The 26,882-nt window shown below is 47.1% G+C and overlaps 1 protein-coding gene across 7 annotated transcripts in view; it reads left to right on the top strand.

Annotated features, from left to right (window-relative positions):
- Window positions 1-26,882, top strand: part of RAP1GAP2 (RAP1 GTPase activating protein 2) — a 229,613-nt gene that overhangs the window by 140,218 nt on the left and 62,513 nt on the right. For 6 of the 7 annotated variants that reach the window (XR_003569048.1, XM_027861779.1, XM_027861784.1 and 3 more), the window contains 2 exons: window positions 18,994-19,029; window positions 25,424-25,468. Coding sequence is in view for 6 of the 7 variants with exons in the window: in XM_027861779.1 (XP_027717580.1) it covers window positions 18,994-19,029; window positions 25,424-25,468 (81 nt within the window). In the remaining variant the exon portion in view is untranslated. Of the gene's footprint in view, window positions 1-10,280; window positions 10,367-18,993; window positions 19,030-25,423; window positions 25,469-26,882 lie in introns of those variants that run through there. The other variant, XM_027861783.1, reaches the window with a different exon arrangement.

The following is a 26,882-nucleotide window of genomic DNA, read 5'->3' as shown; positions in this document are numbered from 1 at the left end:
AAGTATAATTAGGCTATTGGCGCCTGGGGACTGCCAAGGTTTTTCTGTGACTGCAGTATTTATTTAGGTAATAATTAAGTAGGAGTCAGGGAGCAAAACCAGAGACTTCTGGTTGCCAAACTCCAGTTCCCTCCAGTTGGCTTTCAATGGCAAGACCAGCCAGTAAGGGGGAAGGGACAGGGCTTGCCTCTTGTCCCCCAACTTTGCTGAGGAGGAAGCTGGCACCTTCCACTCTCGGTGGCCCTGGCTTGGGCTGGCAGAGCCTGACCCGTCCAGTCCTTCATTTCTAGGGCAGATCAGAAGCAAGAAGAGCAGGACAATGGTCCCATCCACTTTGCTCCTCTTTAGGTCTCCTGTATGAACCCCACCACAGTGCTAGGCACCTGGTAGCCGCCACTCCTTGAGTGACTGATTCCCATTAAGTTTCAGTCATGAGAATAGGGTGGAGAGAGCTGGTCTTAGAGACAGGAATACCTGGGTTCCAATCTCAAACCTGACCCAGCCTGACTGTGGGACCCCAGGCAAGTCACTCGTCCTCTCAGAAAATAAGCAACTAAGGCTAGGTGTTACAGGGCAGGTGCTCATCTTCATCGATAGAGGGAATTTCCTTATTGGGCATTCCCTGTGCCAACGAAATCAGAGATCAAGGCCATCAATCAGAGTGGAAGAAGGATTTGCCTCGTTCTGTTTAAAGAGGGCAAAACTAGGAGCTTTGGGTGAAAGTCAAGCAAACAGAGTGGTCCGCACACGGAAGCTCCCCCTCACTAGAGGGAGGGATGGAAATAGCACCTACTGTGGGCCAGGCTCTGTGCTGAGAACTCTACAAACATTATCTCACTCGATCTCCCAAGAGGTCTTTAAATAAAAGATGGTGCGTCAGAGGTGAAATTCTTATTGAAGTCTGGTTGGGATTAGGCGATATCTGAGGTCCCGTCCACCTTTGAGGTCCCATGATCTATCCAGAGATAATGGGGCTGATGAAAGGGGATGAGTGAGGAGGACCTGGAAAACTGAAATCCACTGATATTCCAAAAACCTTAGTTTTGCCGCTAGCTGAATACGATCCCTTTGTACCAGTCTCAGTTTCCTTGGCTTCCTTCTTCATGTCAGAGCAGATGAGTTTCCTACTACAAGGCATCTCCCAAGCCCTAGACCCAAATCCCCAACTGTCAACAAGACATAATAATGAGATCGCCCATTTATACAGCACTCAAGTGTTTGCCAGGAGCTTTCTATACATTGTCACGACAAACCTGTGAGGTGGGTGTTACTAGTTTTGTTCTCCCCGTTTGACAAAGGAGGGAATTGGGGCTTGAGAGATTTGGTGTGTCATCCACACATAACTGGTAAGGGCCAGAGGCAGGAAGTGAACGAACATCTATCCTGTTTCCAAGTCGTGTATTCTTTCTGCCACATAAGGAAAGCGGTCTCTCTGCTTTGGTGTCCCATGGGCACCTCAACTTTAACATGAAACTTCAATTATGATTTTGGCTCTTCCCATGCTTAAGGAAAACATTAGAACTTTTCCTAATAAACACGGGAGTAAAGCAAGGATGTTCTCTCTCTCCACTGTTCTTGGACATGTGTTCATGTCAAGTTCTAGAGATGCTTATACTGTTGATAAGACAAGAGAAAGAAATTAAAAGGAAAAGCAGAAGCAAAGAAGAAATAAAACTATGTAAACCTGCTGACAACATAATGGGGTTTACTTAGAAAACCCTAGAAAATCAGAAAAGAAACTAATTGAGACAATAGCTTCAGGTACCAGAATACAAAATACACAAAACTCAATAGTGTTTCTTTTTAGCAATAGCAAAATCCATATGGAAATAATGAAAAGAGAAATCCCATTCAAAGTAACTACAAAATGCCTAAATATCTGGGAATCAATCTGTTGGGGGCAAATTGACCTATGTAGATATAATTATAAAATGCTTTAAGGAATATTCCTTTGTTCTCATTTCTCCTATCCACTCACCAAGTCCTCTGAGTTCCATCTCTGAAATATCACTTGCAATTGTCTGTTGTTGTTTGGTCATTTTCAGTCATATACAACTCTTTGTGACCCTATTTGGGGTCTTCTTGGCAAAGATACTGGAGTGGTTTGCCATTTCCTTTTTTTTTTTTTTTTTGCAAGGCAATCAGGTTAAGTGACTTGCCCTGGGTCACACAGCTAGTGAGTATCATGTGTCTGAGGCCGGATTTGAACTCAGGTGTTCCTGACATGGTTTGCCATTTCCTTCTCCAACTCATTTGCCAGATGAGGAAACTGAGGCCAACAGGGTGAAATGACTTGCCCAGAGTCATACAGTTAGTAAGTGTCTGAGGCCAGATTTGAACTCAGAAAGAAGAGTCTTCCTGATTCCAGGGCCAGCGCTCTATCCATTGCGTCACCTTTGTCTACTTTTCTCTGTTCCCACCATCGCTTTCATTATCATTCTCCTAGACTATTGCAGCAGCTTCTCAACAGATCTTTAGGCCTGCACATTCTTCCTCCATCCAAACCACCCCTTTGCCAGATTTCTCTCCTTCACGCACAGAGACATTTCCATCATTCATTTGCTCAAAACTCTCCCCCGTGCCTGCTGAGTGAAGTTCAAACATTTGTACGGCCGCCATTCAAGTCGTGAGTTTCAAGCTCTTAGTATGGCACCTCAGTATGCCCTACCACCTGGCACTGCCATGGAGCTGGAGAGGAGTTTTTCTAGTTCTATCCCCACATTTTACAGATGAGCTGTCTTTGAAATGACTTACCCAAGACCGTTCAGGTAAGATGGCTGCACCAGGACTCCAATCCAGCACCATATACTTTTCTTTTTTTTTTTTAATCTTATCAAAGATATTTATTCAAATAGTATGACAAAAACAGTAGTTACAACACATTTTCCCCAGAACCTGGGGCATGCTCTCTCACAAGTCCATGAAGTGAGAGGGAGGAGAGAGCTTGTACGATGACGGTAAGGCACATGTGTAAGAAATGCATGAGGCAAAGGCAATATATAATTCTGGAATAGCAGGACCTTGACATGCTGCTTTCTTTCTTCGGAAAGTCCTCACAAATTTGACTGTATTGCAGAATTGATGAGTGAATTGTTCCACAGCGAGGCTAGGCCAGATCCTTTCAGCGCATGGCATCTCCCCTGGATGGGTGGCTTAGTTGGGTTCCAGCACCATATACTTTTTGACCCTTTGTTCACACTCCTTCCTATGCTTGAAATGTTCCCCTTCCCTACCTCCCTCCATGTTTTATAATCCCTCATGATTTTCCTATCCCTAGACCTCATAGAGCATCTCGTCTACATCTTTCTTATCATGTATTAGTTTGCATCACTATTATTATTAGTGTCTTCTTTCCTGGTAGACTACAAATTCCATGAAGGCCAAGACCATGTCATATCAAAGTTTCTATCTCCCCTCAATTCTTAGTCTTAGTTCTATATACTTAGAATTAGGCCCTAAATAAGTATTTGTTGTACTGAATGGAACTAGGCCGGGGGCAGGGAGAATGAGGACGAGAACCTGAATAATCTATAGAATGGATAATAAACTCTTAAATAATGGAGAGATTGATCGCTTAACTTTGGAGCCACTTTTTTCTGCCTAATAAAGGAATACTAAAGTTAAACAGCAAATGGTACATACATGAAGTAATTGAGACATTGGGGCAGAAGGAAAGGAAGTGACTTAATGACTGTTTTGAGTAGCACTTATTCTTTTTCTTTTTTTTTTTTTTTGGCTAGGCAATTGGGGTTGAGTGACTTGCCCATGGTCACACGGCTAGTGTCAAGTGTCTGAGTCTGGATTTGAACTCAGGTCCTCCTAACTCCAAAGCCAGAGCTCTATCCACTGAGCCACCTAGCTACCCCTTGAGTAGCACTTATTACATATAGTAGTGCACATGAGAGGATATGAAGGCCTAAACTAGGCCAAAGGTGTAGAAAGAAAGGGGTAGGGGCAGCTAGGTGGCACAGTGGATAGAGCACCAGCCCTGAAGTCAGGAGGACCTGAGTTCAAACACGGCCTCAGACCAAACACTTGACACTTACTGGCTGTGTGACCCTGGGCAAGTCACTTAACCCCAATTGCCTAAAAATAAAAAAAAAGAAAGGGATGTAAGTGACAGAAGTTTCCAAGAGAGATTTTCTAGCATGGTACAGTGGACGTAGTGTTGGGATCAGAGTCAGAATCCCAGCTCTGCCACTACAACCTGTGTGACCTTGGGTAAGTCATTTCTGTGGGTCTCAGGTTCCTCATTGGTGAATCAAGGATGTGTCATCATCATCCATCAAGGACGTAAATCAGATGCATCAATTGTGCAGCTGTGTGAGTGGAGCCAGATTAAAATGTAATTAGGAAATATTTCACGAAACCAGTAAATATACAACATAGATAATGTTTATTTATGGTTTTCTGAGTCAATATGCAGCCTTCAGGGGTCTGCTTCTGTTTCAGTTTGATGATGAAGGATCTTGGTGATTGCTAAGTCCTTCCTTTCAGCTTCGAGCCTGCAATCTTATGGTTTGGTAACTGATTGTCTGTGGGGCAGTAAATAGATGAGTGAATGGGTGGAGAGATAGATAGATGGACAGACAGACAGACAGCCCCACACTTGAGAGTCATCTGCATAGAGGTGATCATTGAAGCCGTGGAAATGGATGAGAGCATGATGAGAAAGGGTGGAGACAGAGAGAAGAGGACTGAGGCCAAAGGGCTGGGGAGAAAGACCAGGCGATTCACGATTCTTGGAATTTGCCCGTCCATGGGTAGGGAGAGAACGGACAGGGAAGAGGCTAGGAGGTCTGACTGGCACCAGGCAACCAAAGTCGTGGCACTGGCCCTGTGCCCTGCCGTTAAATCATCCTGCCCCTCTCTAGCCCAAAGGCCTCGCTCCCTGGCTCTGCCCTGTCCCTGAATTCCTAATGCCTCAGCTGCCCTAGACACAAACCCAGCCTCCAGATGTGCTAGGCAGGGAGGCTGCTGTTGTCCTCCTATTCTGTGAGAGCCAGGAGGGTGGTTTTTTTTTCTCTTGAGTGCTGAAAGGGAATGATAAAGAAGACAGACCCGGTAGCTGCAGAGCGATGAGTAAGCAGGGAGGTGAGATCATTTACCGGGGCACCTCCTCGAAAAAACAAAGACCACTGTGGGTTGGGAGGGAGGAGTAACTCAGTCTGGCTCGAACTCCCCCGTGCCAGCTTCTAACGTTTCACAACCAAAACAAAAACGTGCACGCACACACACACACACACACACACACACACACACACACACAGCCCAATGGGAAGTAAGGACTCAAACAGAACCAGGGATCTCTTGCTTATAATTGGAGAACTCAGGTTTTCTAGGAGCCAAGGTAGCTGGAGGAAGAACTGTGGGGCTGAGCAGGGGCCCCCACCAGCCTGGGAGCCGCTGGGCTCTCTGTGTACCCCTCCCCACCTGGGCACATGACATAGGCACTGGGGTTTCTACACCAGGCTAAGGGTTTCTAATAATAGCACTATTACTACTACTACCAATAATTACTAAAATCTGTATGGCACTCTGAGGTTTGCCAGGTGGTTTTCAGGGACTGTCTCACTGATCCTTACAATAACCTGAGGTAGGTACTCTAAATGTGCTTATCCCTATTTTACTCATAAAGAAACTGCAGCAGAGAGAAATTGACTTGTCCAAGGCTGCACAGCTACTAAGTGTCTGAGATCACATTCGAACCCAGGTCTTTGTGACTCCAACTACTCTTTTCACTACCCTCTGTTGCCTCAGTGTCTACACTGGGATGTGCGTTTCCACATCTAGCGATGGGTTTCTACACATAGGCCCCCAAATCCTTCCTAGGCTAAGATGAGGAAACCGATGCCCAGAGAGATTAGGTCACTTACCAAGGTCATAGAAGGTGGCAAGTGACAGAGGCAGGATTTGAACTCGGGTCTTGATTCCACATCCATCATTCTTTAATCCTCATGACACTGTTGGGTGTCCACAGGCCAGGGCACAGAACAAAGCTAACAGACTGGAGGGGGGAACGGAGGAGAAGAGGGAGATGCCTCCTTGCCCACAGCAGCTGGGCTCACAGCTTATCCCCACCCCACTGATGGATCTCAAAGCACAGGCCCAGGTTCGGCTGCAGGAACGCAGCCACTCAGGCAGATAGCAACAGGCAAAGGCGTGCTCTTCATTTAGGATTGGGCCCCCCCCCTTTTTTCAAACTGTTCTCATAATTAAATGATGATCCTAGTAATTCTTAATAGCCAGCCTTCTGACAGTGAAGAATGGCATTGTGTTGAAGGCTGAGAGGCTGATGTGATTGATGGGGGAGCTGCCTGGCCCTTTCCTCCCCACCCGCGTCTTTCCTGACAATCACCAAGGGTTGTGGCTTTACCCCTTGCTGCCTCCTACCCCCTTCCAGAAGGCCAGAGCCCCTTAATATTCTGATTCAGGACCAGCCGTGGGGCCGTTTGGCCCCTCTAAGAGAATGAAGTTACCAAAATGGCAAATGGGAGCCGAGGTTTAGAGCTGGAAATGCCCTTGGAGGTCAGCTAGCCCAGCTGAGGAAACTGAGACCTGAGAGTGCCTTGCCAAAGGTCGCTCAGGTAACCTGGGCAGTTAGAACCCAGATCCTCTGGCCTCACATCGAGTATTCTTTCTGAGGCCCCACGCCGAAATGGCTCTGAGACTGTGTTGGACATTTGTTTTATCTTCTCTAACCCTCTCTGTTTGCATTCTGACTTTCAAGCATCCTAGGGACAGCTAGGTGGCCCAGTGGGTAGAGCACTGACCTTGGAACTTACGTCATCTTCCTGAATTCAAATCTGTCCTCAGGCACTTCCCAGCTGTGTGACCTTGGGCAAGTCACTTCACCCCGTTTGCCTCAGTTTCCTCATCTGTCAAATGAGCTGGAGAAGAAATTGGTAAACCACTCCAGTATCTTTGCCAGGAAAACCCCAAATGGGGTCATGAAAAGTCAGATGTGACTGAAAAATGACTGAACTGAAGGAGAGACCTCGGGACCAGGGAGATAGGAGGACGTGACTTGTGTTCCGCTGGGTGAGCTCAAGTCACCAGGCCCAGCGTGCTTGGATGGGTGATCTTGGGTGATCTTTAGAAAGTCGTTGCCTGGGGCAGCGAGGTGGTGCAGTGGATAGAGCTCTGGCCTTGGAATCAGGAGGACCTGAGTTCAAATCCTGCCTCAGAAACTTGACACTTACTAGCTGTGTAACCCCAGGCAAGTCACTTAACCCTATTTGCCTCACCAAAAAGCAATAATAATAATAATAATAATAATAATAAAGAAAGTCATTGCTAATGAGAGAGGAACTGTATGACCAATGTGAGAGTGAATATCCTGATTTTAATTGTGAAAGGGGACAGATGGTGGAGTGAGTGAACTGTAGGCCAGTGAGTATGACCTATAGTGAGGGGTAGCCCACAAGGCCCAGCTCTGCTGGCGTTAGCATAGAATCCTAGACTGTTAAACCTGAGAGGGGCCTTAGGAAATCAGCTGGTCCAACCTCCTCATTTTACAAACGGGGAGCCTGAGGCACAGATCAGGGGAAATGACTTCTCCAAGGTCACCCAGCAGTTCTCCCGTCATCTTTAGGGAGCACCTACGTGCATTCCTTAGGCCTTCCCCAGGAAGGGAGGCGTGGTGCCTTGCCTAGCCTTTCTCCTCCAGCCCCTAAGCTCCTTCAGAGATTTCTTGGACTGTGTTCTCAACTGTAGCATCAACCAAGAGCTTAAATAAATCCAGTGAGAGGATGCTGACTGGGGAGGGGATTATGGAGAAAAGAAATGTACTGCACATCTGGTGGGAGGCTGGGGGTGGCGGGTCAGGATGAAAGGAGGGAAGAGCAGAGATAAAGATATATTTCTGGGACTGGCAGGGTGTTTTCGAAAAGGAAATGGGTGTCTGCATCTCAGCTCCCAACCTGCCCAGCTGCCCCGCCTGGGTACAGTGGGAAAGGCACTGGCTCGGAATTCAGAGGATCTCAGTTCAAATCCTGTCCCTCCCTCTGTGTGCCTGTACCTCATTTTACTTTCTCATTTGTGAAAATAAGGGCCTTGGACTCCGTGGTCTCTGAGGTCCCTTCCAGGTCTAAATCAGTGTGCCTAGATCATAGCACATAGTAGGTGCTTAATAAGCACGTACAGATTGATGGACTACTCCCATGACCTTCACTTCATTTCTCTGAGACTCAATTTTCTCATCTGTAAAATGGAGGTGAGACTTTACAGAGTCACAGTGAGTTACTGTAAGTCCTTAAAGCATGTTATAGATGTGAGTTAATACAGGGTGTTCCAAACCCTTAGCGCAGTTTTCGTTTTCATAGCTTAGAACTAGGGGGGCAGCTAGGTGGTGCAGTGGATAGAGTACCAGCCCTGGAGTCAGGAGGACCTGAGTTCAAATCCAGCCTCAGACACATTAACACTTATCAGCTGTGTGACTCTGGGCAAGTCACTTAACCCCAATTGCCTCATCAAAAAACCCAGAACTAGGACTTTGGGGATGCTTTGGGTAATATGATAGGGTGGAGGTGGGTTGGGCCTGGCTGGGGGGGATGGTCTTCATTTACCTAAGAGGTTAGGGCAGGTAGGGTGAAACGGTCAAAACCAGCTGGGGCTGGTGGGAGACTGAGCTGATGGAGGGGAGGGGTCTTGGTGGTCTTTCTGTGAAAGGCCTTTCATTTCTTTTCGCCACTTCTAATTCAGAGAAACCTCAGAAATCTCATCTTCCCTGATGAAGATGGGTCAGGACAGAGCAGCGTCAGTATTGTAGACAGAGGGCTGAGCTCAGTCTCTCAGGACTCTGAGATCTTTTCTAGATCTCTGATCATACCTCATGAATCTGAGCTTCAGTTTTCCTCATCTGTCCAGTAAAGGGGTTAGGCTAGCAGACCTCTAGGTCCCCAGTAGCTCTGGATCTAACATTCTGTGCATGCAGCTTTCACAAACAAAGCCTGTTCTTTCTCTATACCTGGAAAGTCAGGGGGGCCTGAGCCTGTGTCCCAGGAGGTCGGCTTCTCTTTAATCACATCTCTGTTCCCGTCAGCAGCGTCACTGCGTCCGTCAAGGCCCACACTCTGGGGCTTTCTGGCCCCAGCTGTATTCCCAGTCCATTTATTTTTAAATTGTGCTTTCGTCTGCCAAGGCCACATGGGTCTCTGTGGAGATGCAGAAATCTCTTGGCCTGTACAGATAATCCCTCGCCTTCCTGGATGACTTCTCCTGCTCCCGTCCAAACCTCCCTCCCTTCACATCTGGAAGCGAATGGGGCCAGATGAAGGCTGCCCATTTCAAAAATGGAGGAAACCAAGGTACAGAGACACGAGATGCCTTAAGTTGGCATCCTTGGCCTTTAGCAAGAGACCCCAAGGTCCCACCCAAAGCACTATTTCCATCAAGAACTCAGAGGTTCTAAAGTATTAGAGCTGGAAGGGACCTTCCTACTAATTTAGTCTATTTCTGACCTTTGTTATAAAAAAAACAAACAACCTTTTATTGCTATCTTGTGTTTTTACATTACCACCACCTCCCAATATGTCCCTCCCCACTCCCTCATGTAGACAGCCAACCCTTTCAGCAAAGAACAAACAAGAAGGGGGGAAAATCAGTTCTGCAAAGCTAACCATACCATCTACTAAGTTTAATTGTATATGCAATATTCCACACCCATAGCCACCCACTTCTAAAAAGAAAGAAAGGACGTCTATAGTTGTGTCTTCTTCAAGGTCAGGCCTGGTCATTGCCATTATACAGTCTCTCTCTCTCTCCCCTCCCCCCCACCTTGTTTCCTTTATACTGGAGACTGAGGCTTGGAGAGGGTAAGGGACTTACCCGAGGGCTTAAGGTGGTCAGTAAAGGAGTCAAGATTAAGAGCCCAGCCTCTGAAGTCCATCCACTGCCCCACGGCTGGAGTCAATCACTTACGTGTTCCAGCCTAGCCCAGACTTTCAAGCTGGATCTCAAGCCAGAAGCATTCTGGGTACTTCCAAGGCATGGATGGAAGGGAAAGAATGATTGGAGGGGAAAAAAAACCAACTTATTTATTTACTTTTCCTTTTTTTTCTCAATTTCTACGAAGCATTTCCTGAATAACCCGCTGTGGACAGGCGGCCCCTCCCTCCCCCCCCAACATCATCTGGCATCTGGCAGCCCAGGGGTGGGGTCAAAGGTCAGAGCAAGTCAGTGTGGAAGGACAGTCCTGGGCAGATGGCCAAACCCAGCATTTCCTTGTTTGATCTTGAGGAAGTTGTTTTAAGACACCAGCCCAGGCTGCTTCGATCCTTGGGACGGGACAGGAGAGGGCTCCCCTAGCTGCCCGGGGCAGAGGGACTAGGGGAGGAAGATGATGGATTTCCTAAGGAACATTTTGGTAAGTCCCCCCTGCCCCAGTCAGGGCTGTGATGGCCACAAGGCCCCCCTGGAGGAAGGAGCCCAAGCTCTCTGGAGCTGACATTTGGCAAGCAGCCCCTGGTACCCTGGCAGCTGTTTGCCTCCACGCAGTGTGGGTTGGCATGTTAGCCTTGGAGGAGGGAGGAGCCTGAGGAGTGTGTGTGCGTGTACGTGTGCGTGTGCATGTGTGACTGTGTGTGTATGTGTAGGTATGTGTCTGTGTGTGTATGTGTAGGTGTGTGTCTATGTAGATGTGTGTGTCTGTGTGTGTCTGTGTAGGTATGTGTGTGTGTGCATGTGTGTCTGTGTGTGTGTGTAGGTATGTGTCTGTGTAGGTGTGTGTGTGTACGTGTGTGTCTGTGTAGATTGTGTGTGTGTGTGCGCGTGTGCGTGTGTGGATGTGCGTGTGTGGATGTGCGTGTGTATGTGGTGGGGAAGAGCAGGGAAGGCTGCTGTCTAGAAAGGAGTCGGGGAAGGGGCAGGTGCTTCAGAATGGCAGGAGTCAGCTGGTGAGGCTGGGGTGTGGCAATGCCCCCCATACCCCCTGCCTGCAGCTCCCTTGGGGACATCTCCTCAGCTCTTGTCTTCAGTGCCCCCGGGGTGAGGTTCTGGGACTCCGTGACCCAGCTTCACACCCCTGTTCTGTTGCTAGCTACTTCTCTGACCTTAGACACTACTTCATCTCTCTACGCCTCAATTCTGTCTCCCTGTCAAACGAGGGGTTGGACTCAGTCAGCAGATGGTGCATTTGGAGCTAGAAAGAGTCTCTGATTTAAACCAAGCCCCCTCATCGGATCAAGGAGGAGCTGACAGCCACAGAAGGTCACAGGCTTAGGAAGGGGCCGACCAGGATTTGAACCCAGATCCTCTGACTCCAGACCCACACAAACACCACACTGTTTCTAATCCTAAAATCCTCCAAGGAACACGGTCACAGCCCGAGGCTGTGCCAGCTCACTGGGCGGTGTTTGCTTTTCAGGGGGAAGTGAGAAGGACAGATTTTCTAGTTGGGTTTCCATCTGGCCGGAGGTATGCGTCTTGCCAAAAGGGCATCTCCCTCTTTGAGTGGGTGACCAGACCAGTCATAAATACATCTGCCTCCCTTCTCCTAAAGCCTCTTCCCGTCATGGCATCCTGCCTCCAGGATGCCCTGGGAGGGGTGAACTCAAATGTAACATTGATCTCAGGCCAGGGACTGGCCAATTGCCCACAGACTCGCTGGCCAGCAAGGCGAGACAGGCCACGTGAGCCACAGCGCCTTAGAGCAGCTGGCAAGACAGTAGGGTATACTGATTAGAGTGTGGAGCCTGAAGTCAGGAAAACCTGGGTTCGAATCCTACCTGTGGCTGTTAACAGCTATGCAATCATAAGTAATTGATACTACTTCAGCTGCCTCATCTGTAAAATGGGGATAAAAACAATTGTAGATTATTCTCATCAGGCTTTTGCAAGGCTCCGGTGTGGTAATAAGTATACAGTGCTTTGCCAACTTTAAAGTGAGGTATAAATACCAACTATTGTTATGGTCATGAGTGCATGGTACAGAAAGTATAATTAATTATTCAATCAATAAACATTTTTTTAAAGGCAGTCAAAGTTAAGTGACTTGCCCAAGGTCACACAGCTAGTGTCTGAGGCCAGATTTGAACTCAGGTCCTCCTGACTCCTGGTGCTCTATTCACTGTTGCCCCACAATAAATATTTCTTAAGGGCTGGCCATTCATGTCCCATCTCTGGACAAGTACAGCTGACTCTCAGCCTCCACGTTCCAGAGGAGTTGCTCATTTGGAGAGCTAAAGGGAGTTTCCCTCCTGGGAGTTCCCTGGATGCAGGTCTGGGTCTCAGGAGACCGTCCCTCCCCACACACCTGCCAGCTGAATATTCCCAAGACACAGGCCTGTTCTAAATCCTTCAGTAGCTTTGGATAAAATGCAGGCTCCTCAGGCTGGCACTTAATAAATGTTGAATTGTACATTATTATCTGTGTCCCTTCTCCCCTCCAGCAGAAGGGATGGGTGTTTAGTTGAATGAAAAAACAAAGACTTTTGATGGTCATCACAAGTAGGCCATGGCAGGCCCTGGACACATCTTTCCTTTTGCTCTTTGGTCCTTTACTCAAACCTTTCTCTACACCTAGAATGCCTTCCTTTCCTATCTCTACCTGTCAGAATCTTATCCATCCTTGAAGCTCCGGCCCAAATGCCACCTCCTCCAGGAAGGCCTTCCTGATTGCTCTCCAGCCAGACATAGTTTCTCCCTGCTTCGAGCTCCAACAGCTCCTCACGCCTTGGTCCACTTTTTATTATAGTGATGTATGTCCGTGCTTTATCGCTCTACTAGACTGTAAGGTCCAAGAGGGCAGGGAGCATTTCATATTCATGTTTGTATTATCCTCGGGGCCCCTGTACAGAGAAGGTGTTCATGGAATGTTTGTGGAATGAGTGGGTGAATGAATGACTAGCAGTGAACATCTTTGTGATTCCCTGAAGTATCCCGGCGGGGGACCCCTAGCAGTTGTTGAGAGTTTCTGAGTGTGAGCCTCAGACCTGCCGCTCTTAGGATGCCAGGTCGCCAATACTGAGTGGTCGTCAGCCCCCAATGCTCTGCCATGGTGTGGGGGGCGCACCTGACCCCGAGCACTGTTAATGTCAAGCCTCTGTGACCTTGTGAAGGTCAGCTCCTCCCCCTCCTCCACGGCAACCTCTTTCTCTGTAAAAGAGGGACAGATCACATGGACTTCAAGCTCCTTTCCAGTTGTCATGTTCTTTGATTCTATTAATCAACTTGACCCAAATTGACTCCATCATTTTCTTCCCCAAAACCAGGAAGCAAATAATAATAACAATAATAGCAGTACTTAAGGCTTACAAAGTGCTTTATAAATATATTATTCTTACAACACTCTGGGGGTTATGTACTTTTGTGTCATCCCCATTTAAGAGATGGGGAGACTGAGGTAGAGTAGACAGCAGTTTAAATGACTTGCCCAGGGTCACAGAGCCAGCAAATGTGAGAGGCAGGATTTGAACTCAGGTCTTCCTGACTCTAAGTCCAGGGCTCTGAGAAACTATGCCAAGCAAAATGCTAAGTCATGTCTAACTCTTCATGACCCCATTTGGGGTTTTCTTGGCAAAGCTACTGGAGTGGTTTGCCATTTCCTTCTCCAGTTCATTTTACGAATGAGGAAACTGAGGCAAACAAGGTGAAGTGACTTGCCCAGGGTCACAAAGCTGAGTCTTCCTGATTCCAATCTGGGCACTCTATTTACTGCACTACGTCGCAGCCCCTAATGAGGGACACAACGAGAGAGAGAGAGAGAGAGAGAGAGAGACAGAGAGACAGAGAGACAGAGAGACAGAGACAGAGAGACAGAGAGAGACAGAGACAGAGAGACAGAGACACAGAGACAGAGAGACAGAGAGAGAGAGACAGAGAGAGAGAGACAGAGAGAGACAGAGATGCATTAAGGTTAGAGTTAGTACTTTTTTTGATAAGTATATTCATTAAGAAATTTTTCAGACCAAGGACTATGGAAAATGAAAGAGACTCCTGGAGGAGGTAACCTCAAAATTAGGGATTTAATTTAATTAATGAGAAAGAAGGAATAATAATAGTTTGTTTCTCACCAGAGCCTGGGTGAGGCATGCAATATACGTTTTACTCTTCTCACATGGAGGCCCAGAGAGGTTAATTAACTTGCCTATGGTCCCCCAGCTAGGGAGTGCTAGGGTTCATCTCCCTTCTGTCACACCCAGCCAGGTACTCTCTCCACTCTAGGCCAGCAGGTTCCCTGGCTGTTCTCTGCAGGTGTCTAGTTTATCACCACCGTTGGGTCCTCTGCCAAGCACAGAGGTGCTCAGTAAATATTTGATTGATTGATTCAGTCAGGGATATGGAGCTGTTTCATCTAGTTTGATTTTTTAATGGATGGGATTAACTTAAAAAAGAATGGCTCCATCCCAAGGGGAACCCCCAGCCATTGTGGATTCTTGAGCAGGCAAGTGACTGGATAACAGGAATATTTTGGAAGACAGATCTGTCAGTGATGGGAGCTGTGTACAGGATGGACCAAAGTGGGGAAAGAAGATAAGAACAATCAGTAAGCACTTATTAAGCACCTACTATATGCCTGGCCTAAGGACCATAGGACTTTTTCATCTGACTTGCAGCTGAAACTCTCCCTATGTGTTGTCTCCTGCCATTAGAATATGAGTTCCTTCAGAGTTGGGACTGTCTTACTTTTCAGTGCTCATTATAGTCCTTTACACACAGTAAGCACTTAATAAATGCTTTCCCCCGATTCATTCCTTCATTCAGGCATTGCACCAGGCACTAAAGATGCAAAAATAAGAAAATCCCTTGCCCTTTTCCATTGAAGGAGACGGTGTGTGTGTATACACATAATAAAATAACTGTGATGTAATTTAAGGAAAGAAAGCACTAGCAATAAGGGGAGTGAGGGGGAGGGAAGGAATAATGAATATGACACCTAGAGAGTAGATGGGCCCAGCCAGATGTAAGCTCCTTGAGGGTAGGGACCAATTGTAGTTTTGTCTTCATATCCTTAGTGCTCAGCACAGTGCCTGGTATTCAGTAAGTGCTTAATAAATGCTTGTTGATTGAGAATATTACTTATTAAAGCTCTCTCTATTGTCTTGTCCCCTAATGGAGTGTAAACTACATGAAGGCTGGGCTACACACTCAGTACAGAGCTTAATAACTCATTGGGTTGGGTTAGATTGGATGGAACCTCCAAGAGACGATGAACAGCGAGCCCTGTAGCAGGCTAAGCGCTGGGGAAGGAGCTCCAAAGACAGTTCCCTTGTTCCCCCTTTTCCCCATCGGGTTTCACTGCAAAAAGCAGAGGCTGTCTTTTGTCCATGAAGATGACTCTAGCGACGGTCTCCCACCTCCAAAGGACATGCACCTTGAATTGGTTTTCCATTAGTGAGAATGGCTCCCACTGAAATCTTCACAATCTCTCTTAAGTGTTTTCACTCAGTGCATCCAAGGAAAGGGATGGCTCATCAGGATTAATGGAGCGACTTATGTTCATCGAGTGATGTTAATGATGACTCATGTTACTATCGTACTTTGAGGTTTGCAAAGCACTTTTCTTACAACCACGTGGGAGGAAGGTAGAGCAAATATTCTTATGCCCATCTTACAACTGAGAAAGCTGAGCTAAGTACTTTGCTTAGGATGCGATGGCTAGTGTCTGCCATGATCTCCCACCCCAGGCTCTAGAACAGGCCAGTGCCCACTCTCTAACAGCCTTGGGTTTGTCTTGTATTTACTCCGGACATATTTCTTCTGCATAGACAAATATCTATAGGTTGTCTTCCCAATAGAATGTAAACTCCTTGAAGGCAAGAGTTACTTTTTTTTTTGGTCTTTGTAACCCCAGTGCTTAGCGCAGGCACATAGTAGGGGCTTAATAAATGCTTATTAGTTGATTGATTGATCTAGTCCACGCCCCTCATTTTATAGACAGGAAAATGGAGTCCCCAGTAGGTTAAATGACTTTTACAAGGTCATGCAGGTAGTAAGTAGGACCTGGAGAGGTTGCCTGACTTGCCCAAGGTCACCCAAGTAGTAAATAGGATTGTCTGTTCAAAGCTAAAAGGGACCTCAGAGACCATGGAGTCCAACCCTCTTATGCTACAGATGAGGAAACTGAGGTAGAAATGATTTACCTGAGGTCACCCAGGTAGTCAAGGCAGAGCCAGGATTGGAACCCAGGGCTTCTGGCTCTAAGATTAGCCTTCTTTCTGCCTTTGAGTCTCTCCTCCCACCCCACAGTGGTGCCCCCAACCACAGCAGGACCCAGATTTGGACCCAAAGTCTCCAATTTTGAGTCTCCAGGGTTCTCACCATTCCATCAATCCGAATGTGTAGCGTGCACCCATGACCTTGGTCTTATCATCTCCCTGCTCCAGTCCAGTCCAGTGTGCATGGTGCCAGCGTTCTGGCTTAGTAGCCTCGCCGCCCTCACCTTCACCTCCCCTGGGAATCATGCCTCCCCGGCTTTCAGATCCGGTGCTCTCTTTCAGCGGTGGGAGCAGCTACATGGGCAGCCCGAGTCAGATGCCACGCTGCCTTTTTTTTTTCTTTTGGTGGTACCATGAGATGAGCAGGCCGGGGGGGGGGGACTCAGCGGGGAGCTGAGATAGAGTAATGTGCTCCCCCATGAAGAACGTCAGTGGGCAGGGGCAGCTAGGTGGCGCAGTAGAAAGAAATCTGGCCTTGGAGTCAGGAGGACCTGACTTCAAATCTGACCTCAGACACTTGACACTTACTAGCTGTGTGACCCTGGGCAAGTCACTTAACCCCAATTGCCTAAAAATTAAAAAAAAAAAGAAATGATCATTTTAGTTGCTTGGGTGGGGCTAGGATTCCATGAGCTTGAAGGTCACTCCCAAGTCTAGAATCCAGGCTTTCCCTCCAGAGGTTGGCTTTGCCTTTAAGAAGGACAGGCCTAATTTCTTAAGGCTGGGGAGGGAGTTAAACAGAAACGCTGATTCCCAGGCTATGGTTTTGTATGTCAAGCTTGAGTTCTGGGCAATTATTTCATGGCTGACTTGTCAAGTTGCTAAAGTGGCGGTTGCAGTGAGGAAAGCTGGCAGCGGGTCCCTCCCAGGCGGCAGTGGCTGTTGCTAATAATAAGTTAGACGGCTCAGCCAGAGAGTTGCAGTGTTATGTTCCTGTTTGGAAAACCAGTCTGGTGTCCTGGCTTTTCTGGCCGCCAAAAGTGGGGGAGGGTATACCTCTTCCTCCCTTCTCAAGGAGGCCTCAAGCTATGCTCTGTCGTCCTGGACCCGGGCTGGCTAGCCAGGGTGTCTCCCTGGGCGCTGCCCATGTGGCCTCTACCGACTAGGATTTTATCTGGGTCCCAGTGGCAGAATCTACCAGCCCAAGCCATCCCGCTTCTCACTGTGCTTCCGAATGGAAAATGAGGCTCGTTCTCATGGGAAAACAGTAACTGGCTGCTTGGAAAGCCAACTGAGTCACGGAGAAGTGGCCGCAGGCCCATCCGAGGCTGCCTTGTTAACTTTGGCACCGGGGACTCAGCCATCTGCTTCTAGATCATGGCCTTTGTGGCTTTTGAGAGGCAGCCTGCCATTAAGGAGAGAATGTGCGTTTGGACTCAGGAAGACCTGGGGCGAATCACTTCATCTTATCCGGGCCTCAACATCCTCATCTGTAAAACTGGGGGAGGGGCTAACTCAGGGACCTCGAAGGTCCCCTCCAGCTCAACTTCTACAATTCTATGAGTTACTGGGGAGTTCAGCACCAATCTGAGATGGTCCAGATGGAGCTGGACTTCTTGCTAAGGCACCCTTCCATGGGCATGGATTGAGGGTAAGGATAGGGTCTCTTCCAAAGAGCATCATGGAACTGGAATGAAAGGGACCTTGGAGATCCCAGAATAGCTAGCTAGCATTTGTATGGTTTGCAAAGATAGCCTAGTTATCTCACTTAATCCTCACAGCCCTGTGAGGTAGATGCTATTTTTTTTAACAAGTGAAGAAACTGAGGCTGAGGTCAGGTGACTTGGGGAGCGGGGGTGTCACACTGCTAGTAAGTGGCTGAACTCAGGTCTTCCTGAATCCACTGCACTCTCTCCATAGTAGAAGGTAAACCTCTGGAGGGCAGGAACTGTTTCTGCTTTTGTCCTCAGCCCCCAGCTCAGTGTCTCACACATAGTAGGTACTTAATGAGTGCTTGTTGATTAATTTTAAATGATTGAGCCTATGATTGTAGGAAGAGCTTAGTCAGTGGCTTGGCCCATGCTTTGAGTCAAAGCACCTTCTTCACTTTGCACATAGTAGGTGCTTAATAAATGCTTATTGATTGATTGCATGATTGAGCTTCTGATTTGCAGGAACAGCTCATTGTCTTGGCCCATCTTCTAAGGGAGGGAGTACATCAGTACCTGGATGGGAGGGGAAGCCTCTGGCTTGATTGTCCCTAGAGCCCCCTACTTCCCCATTTCCTTGCCCTTTTCTCCTGGACGTTACAAAGGTAGCACCAGAGATGTCTGGGACAATCCCTGGCATCCCTTCAAGAAGGGAAGAAGCTGGTTTGGGGGTTTTCCATATGGATAAGACCCCAAATAGTACATGACATCACCCCCTAAACCCCCTGGCCCTGTTGTAACCCTAAACTTTTGTCCATACTAGCTGTCATGGATGTATTTTTACATAGGCTTTCTCCCAGCAGGTTGGACTAATGGCTTTGGCTCCCTGAGACAGCCTGGAGCCTTGCTGTAGCCATCTGCCCCCAAAGGGATCACTGGTTGGCCCAGAATGAGCTGGCCACCCAGAGCTCTGTCCCCCTGGGAGCCTCCCCCTCCCCAGCTCTGCCTTAGGACTGGCCAATATCCTCAAGTGTTTGGTTTTTTTTTTTCAAGGAGAATATTTTGGTCTTCAAGCTCAGCAAAGACAAAATCTAATTATCTTTTCTCATGTTTCAAATTAATTTCGTCTCTGTCCAGCATCTGCTGCTCTTTGCTCCTGGGGGGAGGAGAAAAGATTTTCTTAAACAGTTTCACTGACCTCTCTGTCTCTCTCTCCCTTTTCTCCCCTCCCTTCTTTTGTCTTACAGTCTGCGGAATTCTTTGAGATGTTGGAGAAGATGCAAGTAAGTGACCCAGTCATGGGATTGTCTCCCCCTTGCCCCCCATTAAGAATGTCAGCTCCTTCGGCACAGAGATGGCTTTTTTGGGGATACTTGTATTCCCAGTATTAAGCATCTAGTGAGTGCTTAATAGACACTTGATTGACTGATTGATGAGGACACTGGGCCTCAGAGCAGAGAGAGTTTTGACAGTTAGATACAGCACCAACATGGGACCCGCCAGTATTGAGAAGCTTACCAGTGTGCCCCCTAGTGGTGGGTTATGTGGATCCAGGACCTGGCAAAAAGAGACTGTTTTGAGTTACTTTCAGCCCTGCCATTGGACACCTTTCATAGTTATTAGAAGTCGGTGTAACTTAGCAGGTAAAGTGCTGGACTTGGGGTTATTGGGTCTGATGGAGGCATCAGATCCTAGATTTTGAGCTGGAAGGGACCTTGGAAACCATCCAGTCCAATCCAGCTAAAATGACCCGTCCAAAATGACCCAGGTAGTAAGAGGCAGAGTGGGATTCGAATCCAGGTCCCCTGACTCCACATCAGGAAGATCTGGGTTCAGATCCCACCTCAGATACTTACTTGCTATGTGACCCAGGGCAAGTAAGTCATTTAACCTCTCCCAGCCTCAGTTTCCTCATCTGTAAAATAAGAAAAAATGCCCTTATCTTACAGAGTTGGGGAATCAAATGAGATAATGTGAAAAGCATTTTGAAAACCTTAAGATGCTATATAAACATTTCTTATAAGCATTATTCTGGGATAGCTGGGGAAGATGCCTTATATTTATTTGCATGTTCCAGGTTGCATTCATGAGGAATGAAAAAAAAAATCTCTCTGCTAAAGGCATGATGGTCTTTTGGTCCGAAAGGCTCAAAATCTGAGAATGTCACAGCTGTAAGTGACCCTACAGCACATCTGGTCCAACCTCCTCATTTTACAGAGGAGGAAACTGAGGCCCATAGTCATGCAAGAGGCAGCATGGTATTGTAGAAAGAGCCCTGATTTGGAGCCAGAAGACTTGGGTTCAAATCCTGCCTCTGATGCTTACTACCTGAAGGCACTTGGATTTCTTGGGCCTTGAAAATGAGGGAGTTGGCATAGGCCTTGTCTAAGGTCCCTTACAACTGTGACAGAGATTCTAAGATGAGGTGACTTGTCAGGATCCCTCCAGCTCTTAAGTCATGACTCTAGTCCATGGCAAAGCTTGGACTAGTAGCCATGTCTTTCTATCTTCCATGTTGGAATCTAGGGGAAAAAATATAATAATAATGATGATGGTGATGGCGATAATGATGATGATGATGATGGTGATGATGATGATGATGATGGTGATGATGATGGTGATGATGGTGATGATGATGGTGATGATGATGATGATGATGGTGATGATGGTGATGATGATGGTGATGGTGATGATGGTGATGATGATGGTGATGATAGCTAACATTTATGTAGCGATCACTATGTGCCAGGCATGATGCAGAGTGCTTTACAATTATTTTCTCATTTGATCTTCACAACAACCCTGAGAAGTAGGTACTATTATTATCCCCATTTTACAGATGAGGAAACTGAGGCAGACAGTGGTCAAGTGACTTGCTTAGAGTCACACAGCTACTAAGTGTCAGAGGCCAGATTTGAACTCATGCCTTCCTTACTCCAGGCCCATTACTCTATCCACACATGATACATCCCTGCTCTTGAGTTTATAGGTCATTGGGGAGATAAGATTTAAGAACATGACATATCTCATTAGAACAATACAAGAACCCATAATAATAATAAATAATAACAATATTGATGATTATGATGATGATAAAGAGAGGCAGTGTCACCTAGTAGATAGGGACCTGGGCTCAGAGAAGAAAGTCTTGAATTCCAGTCCCATTTCTGGTGCATCCAGGCTATGTGACCCTGGACAAAGCCCTAAGAAGAGCCATTTCAGAGCCTGTGCTGATCGGCATTATCAGAAGGAGTTCCATACACCAAGGAAATATTTAATCTGGTCCATTTTATAGCTCTCTAAAGTTGGCAAAGATTTATTTCATTGGTTGCTCACAAGAACCCTGTGAAGTAGATGCTTCATCCCCATTTCATACCTAAGGAAACTGAGGCTAAAGGTCATCCCAAGTGCTAGACTCCATTTAGATTCTGTTACTCTGGAGAAGTGAAAGTTTAACTTGGATTAGGTTCAGGAAAAGCTTCAAGAGGGAAATTGGAGCTGAAAGGAAGGGCAGGGTTTGGATTGACTTGGGGAATGGTGATACACCACCACTTTTGCCTAACCAGAAGGTCCAAGGAGTTATGACTAACACAAGGCCAGGGGGACCAACTCCTGACTCAGGTCATGTCTTTATCTGCCTGGGACAGGGGCTCTGGTTCTAACTCCACCCCCAAGCAGGCCTACGCTGGGCTGGAGAGCCTCTTCAGACTGTAAGAAGCACCTGTTGGGGAGGAGGGGCTCTCCCACACACTCTTGGCCAATATCAGAGGAAGAGGTAGTCTTCCAATTGCCTTATGTGAGGCCACTCAGCTTGGTAAAGTGACTATAGTGATAGAGGCACTTTTTTCTCTGTGCCTCAGTTTCCTCAGCTGTAAAATGAGGGGACTGACCTAGAAGCCCTTTCAGCTCTCAATCTATGATCCTATGATCCTCCCTCCCTCTAGTTACTCCCCAGCCCTCACCCTACACACACACACACACACACACACACACACACACGCACGCACGCACACACACACACACCTGTAGAACTACCTGTGAACCTCAATGAATGGAAACTCAACCACAGAGTTGCCTGGCACCATTGGGCAATTAGCTATTGTCCCTCATTCTGGAAACGCTCATTGAGCATCTCAGATATGGAGGTGTTGGGAGGGAGGTTCAGAGAAGAGTAAGACACCCCTCTGGCCTCAGGGACCTCAATCTCGTAGGAGGCATCTACATGAGCCACTACAATACAGGAGGGAAGGTTGATGCAGGGAGACAATCACAGAGGGATGAGCAGTTAGTTTGGCATTGGAAGAGATTGCTTCCTCCCTGTACTTCCAGGAGCCCAGGCTGGCAGGGAGAGAAGGAGTGAACCTCCCTTGGGAACGTGCCACACCCACCACCCAAAGGTTAAAGTTTTGTTTGTTCTTTGTGATGGCAGATGAATAAACACACTAATGGACAGAAGAACGTCTATTAAAGGAATACCCCATACCAGCACTGTACTAGGTACTGAGGATTCTGATACAAATGCAAGACCATTCCTGCCCTCAAGGAGTTTACATTCTCCTAGGGTGAGACACACATGGGGGAGTGGTTTTTAGGGAAGGGCATTATGGTCTGCGAAGACCCAGGGATGCTGAGTATCGTCCAATTATGTCTAGTTTTAGAAATAAACACACTCCTAATTTTGGTCACCCTCATTGATATCCAACATAGAGTTACAGGGAGAAAAGACTCAGAGTAATTTTTAAAAGTCTAGACCTTTTCTGGGTCAGTGAGGTGGCACAGTGGATAGAGCGCTGGGCTTGGAATTAGGAAGACTGATCTTCATGAGTTTAAATACAACCTCAGACACTTAAAGCTGTGTGACCCTGGGCAAGTCACTTAACCCTGTTTGCCTCAGTTTCCTCATCTGTAAAATGTCTGGGGAAGGAAATGGCAAATCGCTCCACAATCTTTGCCAAGAAAATCCCAAATGGGTCACCAAGAGTCAGACACGACTGAAAAGACTGAACAGCAGAAGACCTTCTCCAGCTCCAGGGTTAGTCCCCTGTGGTGATTGGTGGTAGTTTTAATGAGAGTCTCAAGGGCCATCATGATCCTTCCTCATCAGAGAAAGATTTGGGGACACGGGGAGGTACTCAGGGACCCAGAGAACAGACTGATTCATTTTAGGAACCTTTCCAGTGAGGGCTAAAACAAGAAGGGCAGCTGATTACTAATCTGCCTAATTAAGAAATCCAACTAACCAAAGCCACTTAATCCCCAAGCATTCCAGGAAATTGGGATCTTACAGGAACTAAAAAGTGGCCACATTTCCACTTAATGATTAGCATGGAGCTCTAGGAACAAAGGAGCCTAGATTTAGAACTGAAAGGGACCTTGGAGGCCATCAAGCACAACCCCCGCATTTTGCAGATGGGGAAAATGAGTCACACAGAAATTAAGGGGCTTGTCCAGATTCACCCAGCCAGTGTATGAGGCAGGATTTGAATCCAAGTCTCCTTAATTCTGATTATAGAGCCTTATCTGTTACCCCTGGGTGGGGGCAAGGAGGTAGAGTTGGGGAACTGAGCCAACCTTGGTTCAGCCCTGTTCCTGGTATCAGACCTGATGCAGACCCCACTTAGCGCTTGCCTGGTTACTCATACCTCCCCCTGCCCTGGTCCTACCATGACTCTGCAGAGCAGAGAGCAGGTATCTCCCTGGAGAATTCCCATAGAAGGCTCTGGCTGCTTCCTAACTCTCCTTTCTCATTGCTACAGGAGGTCAGGGTGAGTTGGGGTGAGGGAGGGAGCCCTGGTTGGAAAAGTTCCAGTTACAGAGAACACTGCTTCCCACCACTCTCTGCATGTCCAGGCCAATATAGAATTGGTTTGGAATATTTCATTCTCTTGGGCTTGAGAACTGGAAGGGGCCTTGGAAATCACTGAGTCCAGGGGCAGCTAAGTGGCATAGTGGATGGAGCACCGGCCCTGAAGTCAGGAGGACCTGAGTTCAAATCCGGCCTCAGACCAAACACTTGACACTTACCAGCTGTGTGACCCTGGGCAAGTCACTTAACCCCAATTGCCTAAAAAAAGGAAAAGAAAAGAAAAAAAAATCACTGAGTCCAACCCTCTTGCTTTATAGCGGTGGAAGCCTAGGCCCAGAGAATGGTAGGGACTTCTATTAGATTACAAGCTCCTTGAGGGCAGGGACTGTCGTTTGCCTCTCTTTTTAATCCTAGTGATTGGCACAGTGACTGGCACATAGTAGGAACTTAATAAACGTTTATTGATTGATTCACTTGCCCATAATCACACAGGTAGTAATTTAGCAAGAAGGGAGATTTGAACTCAGATCCAGATGCGGTGCGATAACATGAAACAGAGGCTGGCTATAGAGTCAGAAGAGCCGGTTTCAAATACTAGCTCTGCCCCTTGCTACCTGTCTGGCCTTGGGCGAGTCAGTATCCCTGAGCCTCAGTCGCCTCATCTGTAAATGGGGATAATAATAAGTCCTCCCAGGGTTGTAGTGAAGTTCAACTGTCACAAGGTATATAAAGCACTTTGTAAACCATAAAGTTCTATATAAATTATCTCTGAACCTCAGTTTCTTCATCTGTAAAGGAAAGCGACTGGCTGAGATGGCTTCTGTAGTCCCTTCCCAGCTCCAGGTCTGTGAGCCCTGGGGCGCCTTCCACTCCCATGCCATGAGCCCCCAGATTTCACAGAGGAGGAGACTTGCTCAGCCACACAGCTAGTCAGTCACAGATCTCAGAGAGATCTGAGGGCCTTTCCACTGGCCCTCATTACTGCTCCCAATAATCATCAGAGAGCTCAGATTCGTGATTCACTGAGCTAGCTGGGCGGGCAGGCAGAGCTTCATTCTTTTTAATAGGCAGAAAATCTGATAACAACCCAAGCAGAGATGCCCAGGAAAAATAATTCCCTCCATCTGCAGAAAGACATATGATTTTCAAAGTGGTTTCGTGCCTATTAACTCACTTGAGTCCTCCATCAGCCCTAGGAGATAGACGGGGAAGAGGTATTTATCCCTATTACAGGGGAGGCAATAAATGCTCAGTGGGAAATGTACTGGGTTTGTAGCCAGAGGACCAAAGTTCAAATCCTGATTGCCATTTATTAACTGTGTGACCTTGGACAAGTCATTGCAAACCTCTGAACCTCGGCTTCATTCTCTCCCAAAAAGGGGGGCAGATGACCTCTAAGAGTCCTCTGTCTCTAAATCTAAGATCCCGTGGTTTGCCCAAGGTCATGCGTACAACTAGCCAGTGACAGCTAGAATTCTAATCTAGCTGTCCTGACTCCCAGCCACACAGCCTTTGTCCTCTAGCACAGTGCGGGGCCTAGTTGGGCTGAATTAATTGGTTTAAATTGATTAAATGGCTGTGACGCTCAGTTTGGGTCCTTAAACAAAGATTCAGCTCCAGAGTGCCAGCTTTGATCCGCCTCCTCTATCGCTTTCAATAACAAAACTTTTTTTAAACAAAATTATTTATGCTTTATTTATTTTAACATTCATTTTTTAAAAAATGATGGATGGATTCCCAATTCTCTCTGCCCCTTCAGTCCCAAGCAATATGCTGTCAATCATACATGTGAAGTCATGCAAAGCATATATCCAGGTTAGCCATCAATAACAAAGTTGGTGATGGTTTCTATGTTTTCTTTGTCATTTCAGGGCATCAAGCTGGAGGAGCAGAAACCAGGACCCCAGAAAAACAAGGTGAGCTAAGTGGGGGAGGGGGCCTCCACATGGGTCCATGAGGGGCTGAGATCAGAGTCGGTGGAGATTGATTTTCTCAATTGGGTGAAGGAGGGGGGTAATTCTCAGCAGGCATATCACGGGAGCATTTGGGCTCTGACTGACAGGAAGTCAAGCCCTCACTGTACAATTTTCTATCTCCAACCTGCTTGGCCTTTAGATTTTCACCAAGAGCCATTTAAATGACCGGCCTTGTCAGTCTGGTGTGTTCCTGAGCAGCTGAGTGAGGGTGATGGTGGGAGAATGTGGGTTTGACGTGGCTCTAGGGACCAGAGGGCAAATGGGAAACTGAGGCTGTGGTTGTAGCATTTCGCTTCTCTTTGACTAGGCAACCTCTCTCCCTCCCGTCCCCACTTCTTGGTACCCTCTGTCAGCTAAAGAGAGCAAATTCTCATTTCTAGGAGTTGAGAGGCAGTTCCTATCTCTAGGAGTCAGCCCTTGTTTAGGAGGATCTGAGCCTGATTAAGAGTTTTAGTCACCACCTGTAGGAGTCTGGTTCAGCTGGTATCTAACTGGGTATAGGGTTTACTCCTGCTACAGGTTCCTGGGGTGAGGTTAGCTCAACAGAGGCTTGACTTCAACTCCTCCCCCGCTTTAGGATGCTCCATTCATCTCCAATCTATGGATAGATTTCCATTCTATAGGGCATAGGGTCAGCTACCATCTACAGGAAACTGGGGCAGCTGGGTGGTACAGCGGATAGAGTGCTGGGCGGGGAGTCAGGAAGACCTGAGTTCAAATCCAACCTCAGAAACTTACTGGCTGCATCTTTCTCAACCATTCTAAAAGTCATGGCCTAGGCCTCGTTTCCTACAGAGAGAAGGCTGATTCCAGTCCAGTGACAAAGCCATGAAGAATTATAAAATTATACAAAGGTCATTCCTGGCCGAGTCACTTAACTTCTGTTTCAGTTTCCTCAACTGAAAAATGGGAATAATTTACTAGCACGTACCTCCTAGTGTTGTTGTGAAAATCCAATAAGATAATAATAATAACGACAGTGCCTGGCACAGAGAAAGCCCTGTATAAATGTTAGCCATTATTATTATTATTATTTAGCCCATAACAGTAAAAGAAGGAAAATATAAGAAATTTGACCTCGGTGCCCTCTATTAGTACCTACCCATTAGTCTGTGAGTCAGACAGCAAACACCGATGGATATGCTCCCTTCTGCCCCCTCCTGACCCATCCTAAGGCACAAAGCCTGGAACTATTTTTTGGCCCATTGCTCCTGGAATCCTCCTTTGCCAGGCCATCCACAGGGCAATTGGGAAATTATAGTCATAAAGAAATAAAGGTCTCATATATCTCAAAATATTCATGGTAGAGAAAGAAAGAAAGAAAGAAAGAAAGAAAGAAAGAAAGAAAGAAAGA

This window comes from Vombatus ursinus, unplaced genomic scaffold (genome assembly GCF_900497805.2).
Source record: "Vombatus ursinus unplaced genomic scaffold, bare-nosed wombat genome assembly UNPS02014768.1, whole genome shotgun sequence".
Classification (NCBI taxonomy): Eukaryota; Metazoa; Chordata; class Mammalia; order Diprotodontia; family Vombatidae; genus Vombatus; species Vombatus ursinus.
Note: the sequence above shows the minus strand (reverse complement) of the source record. Positions and strands in the feature narration are given on the sequence as shown.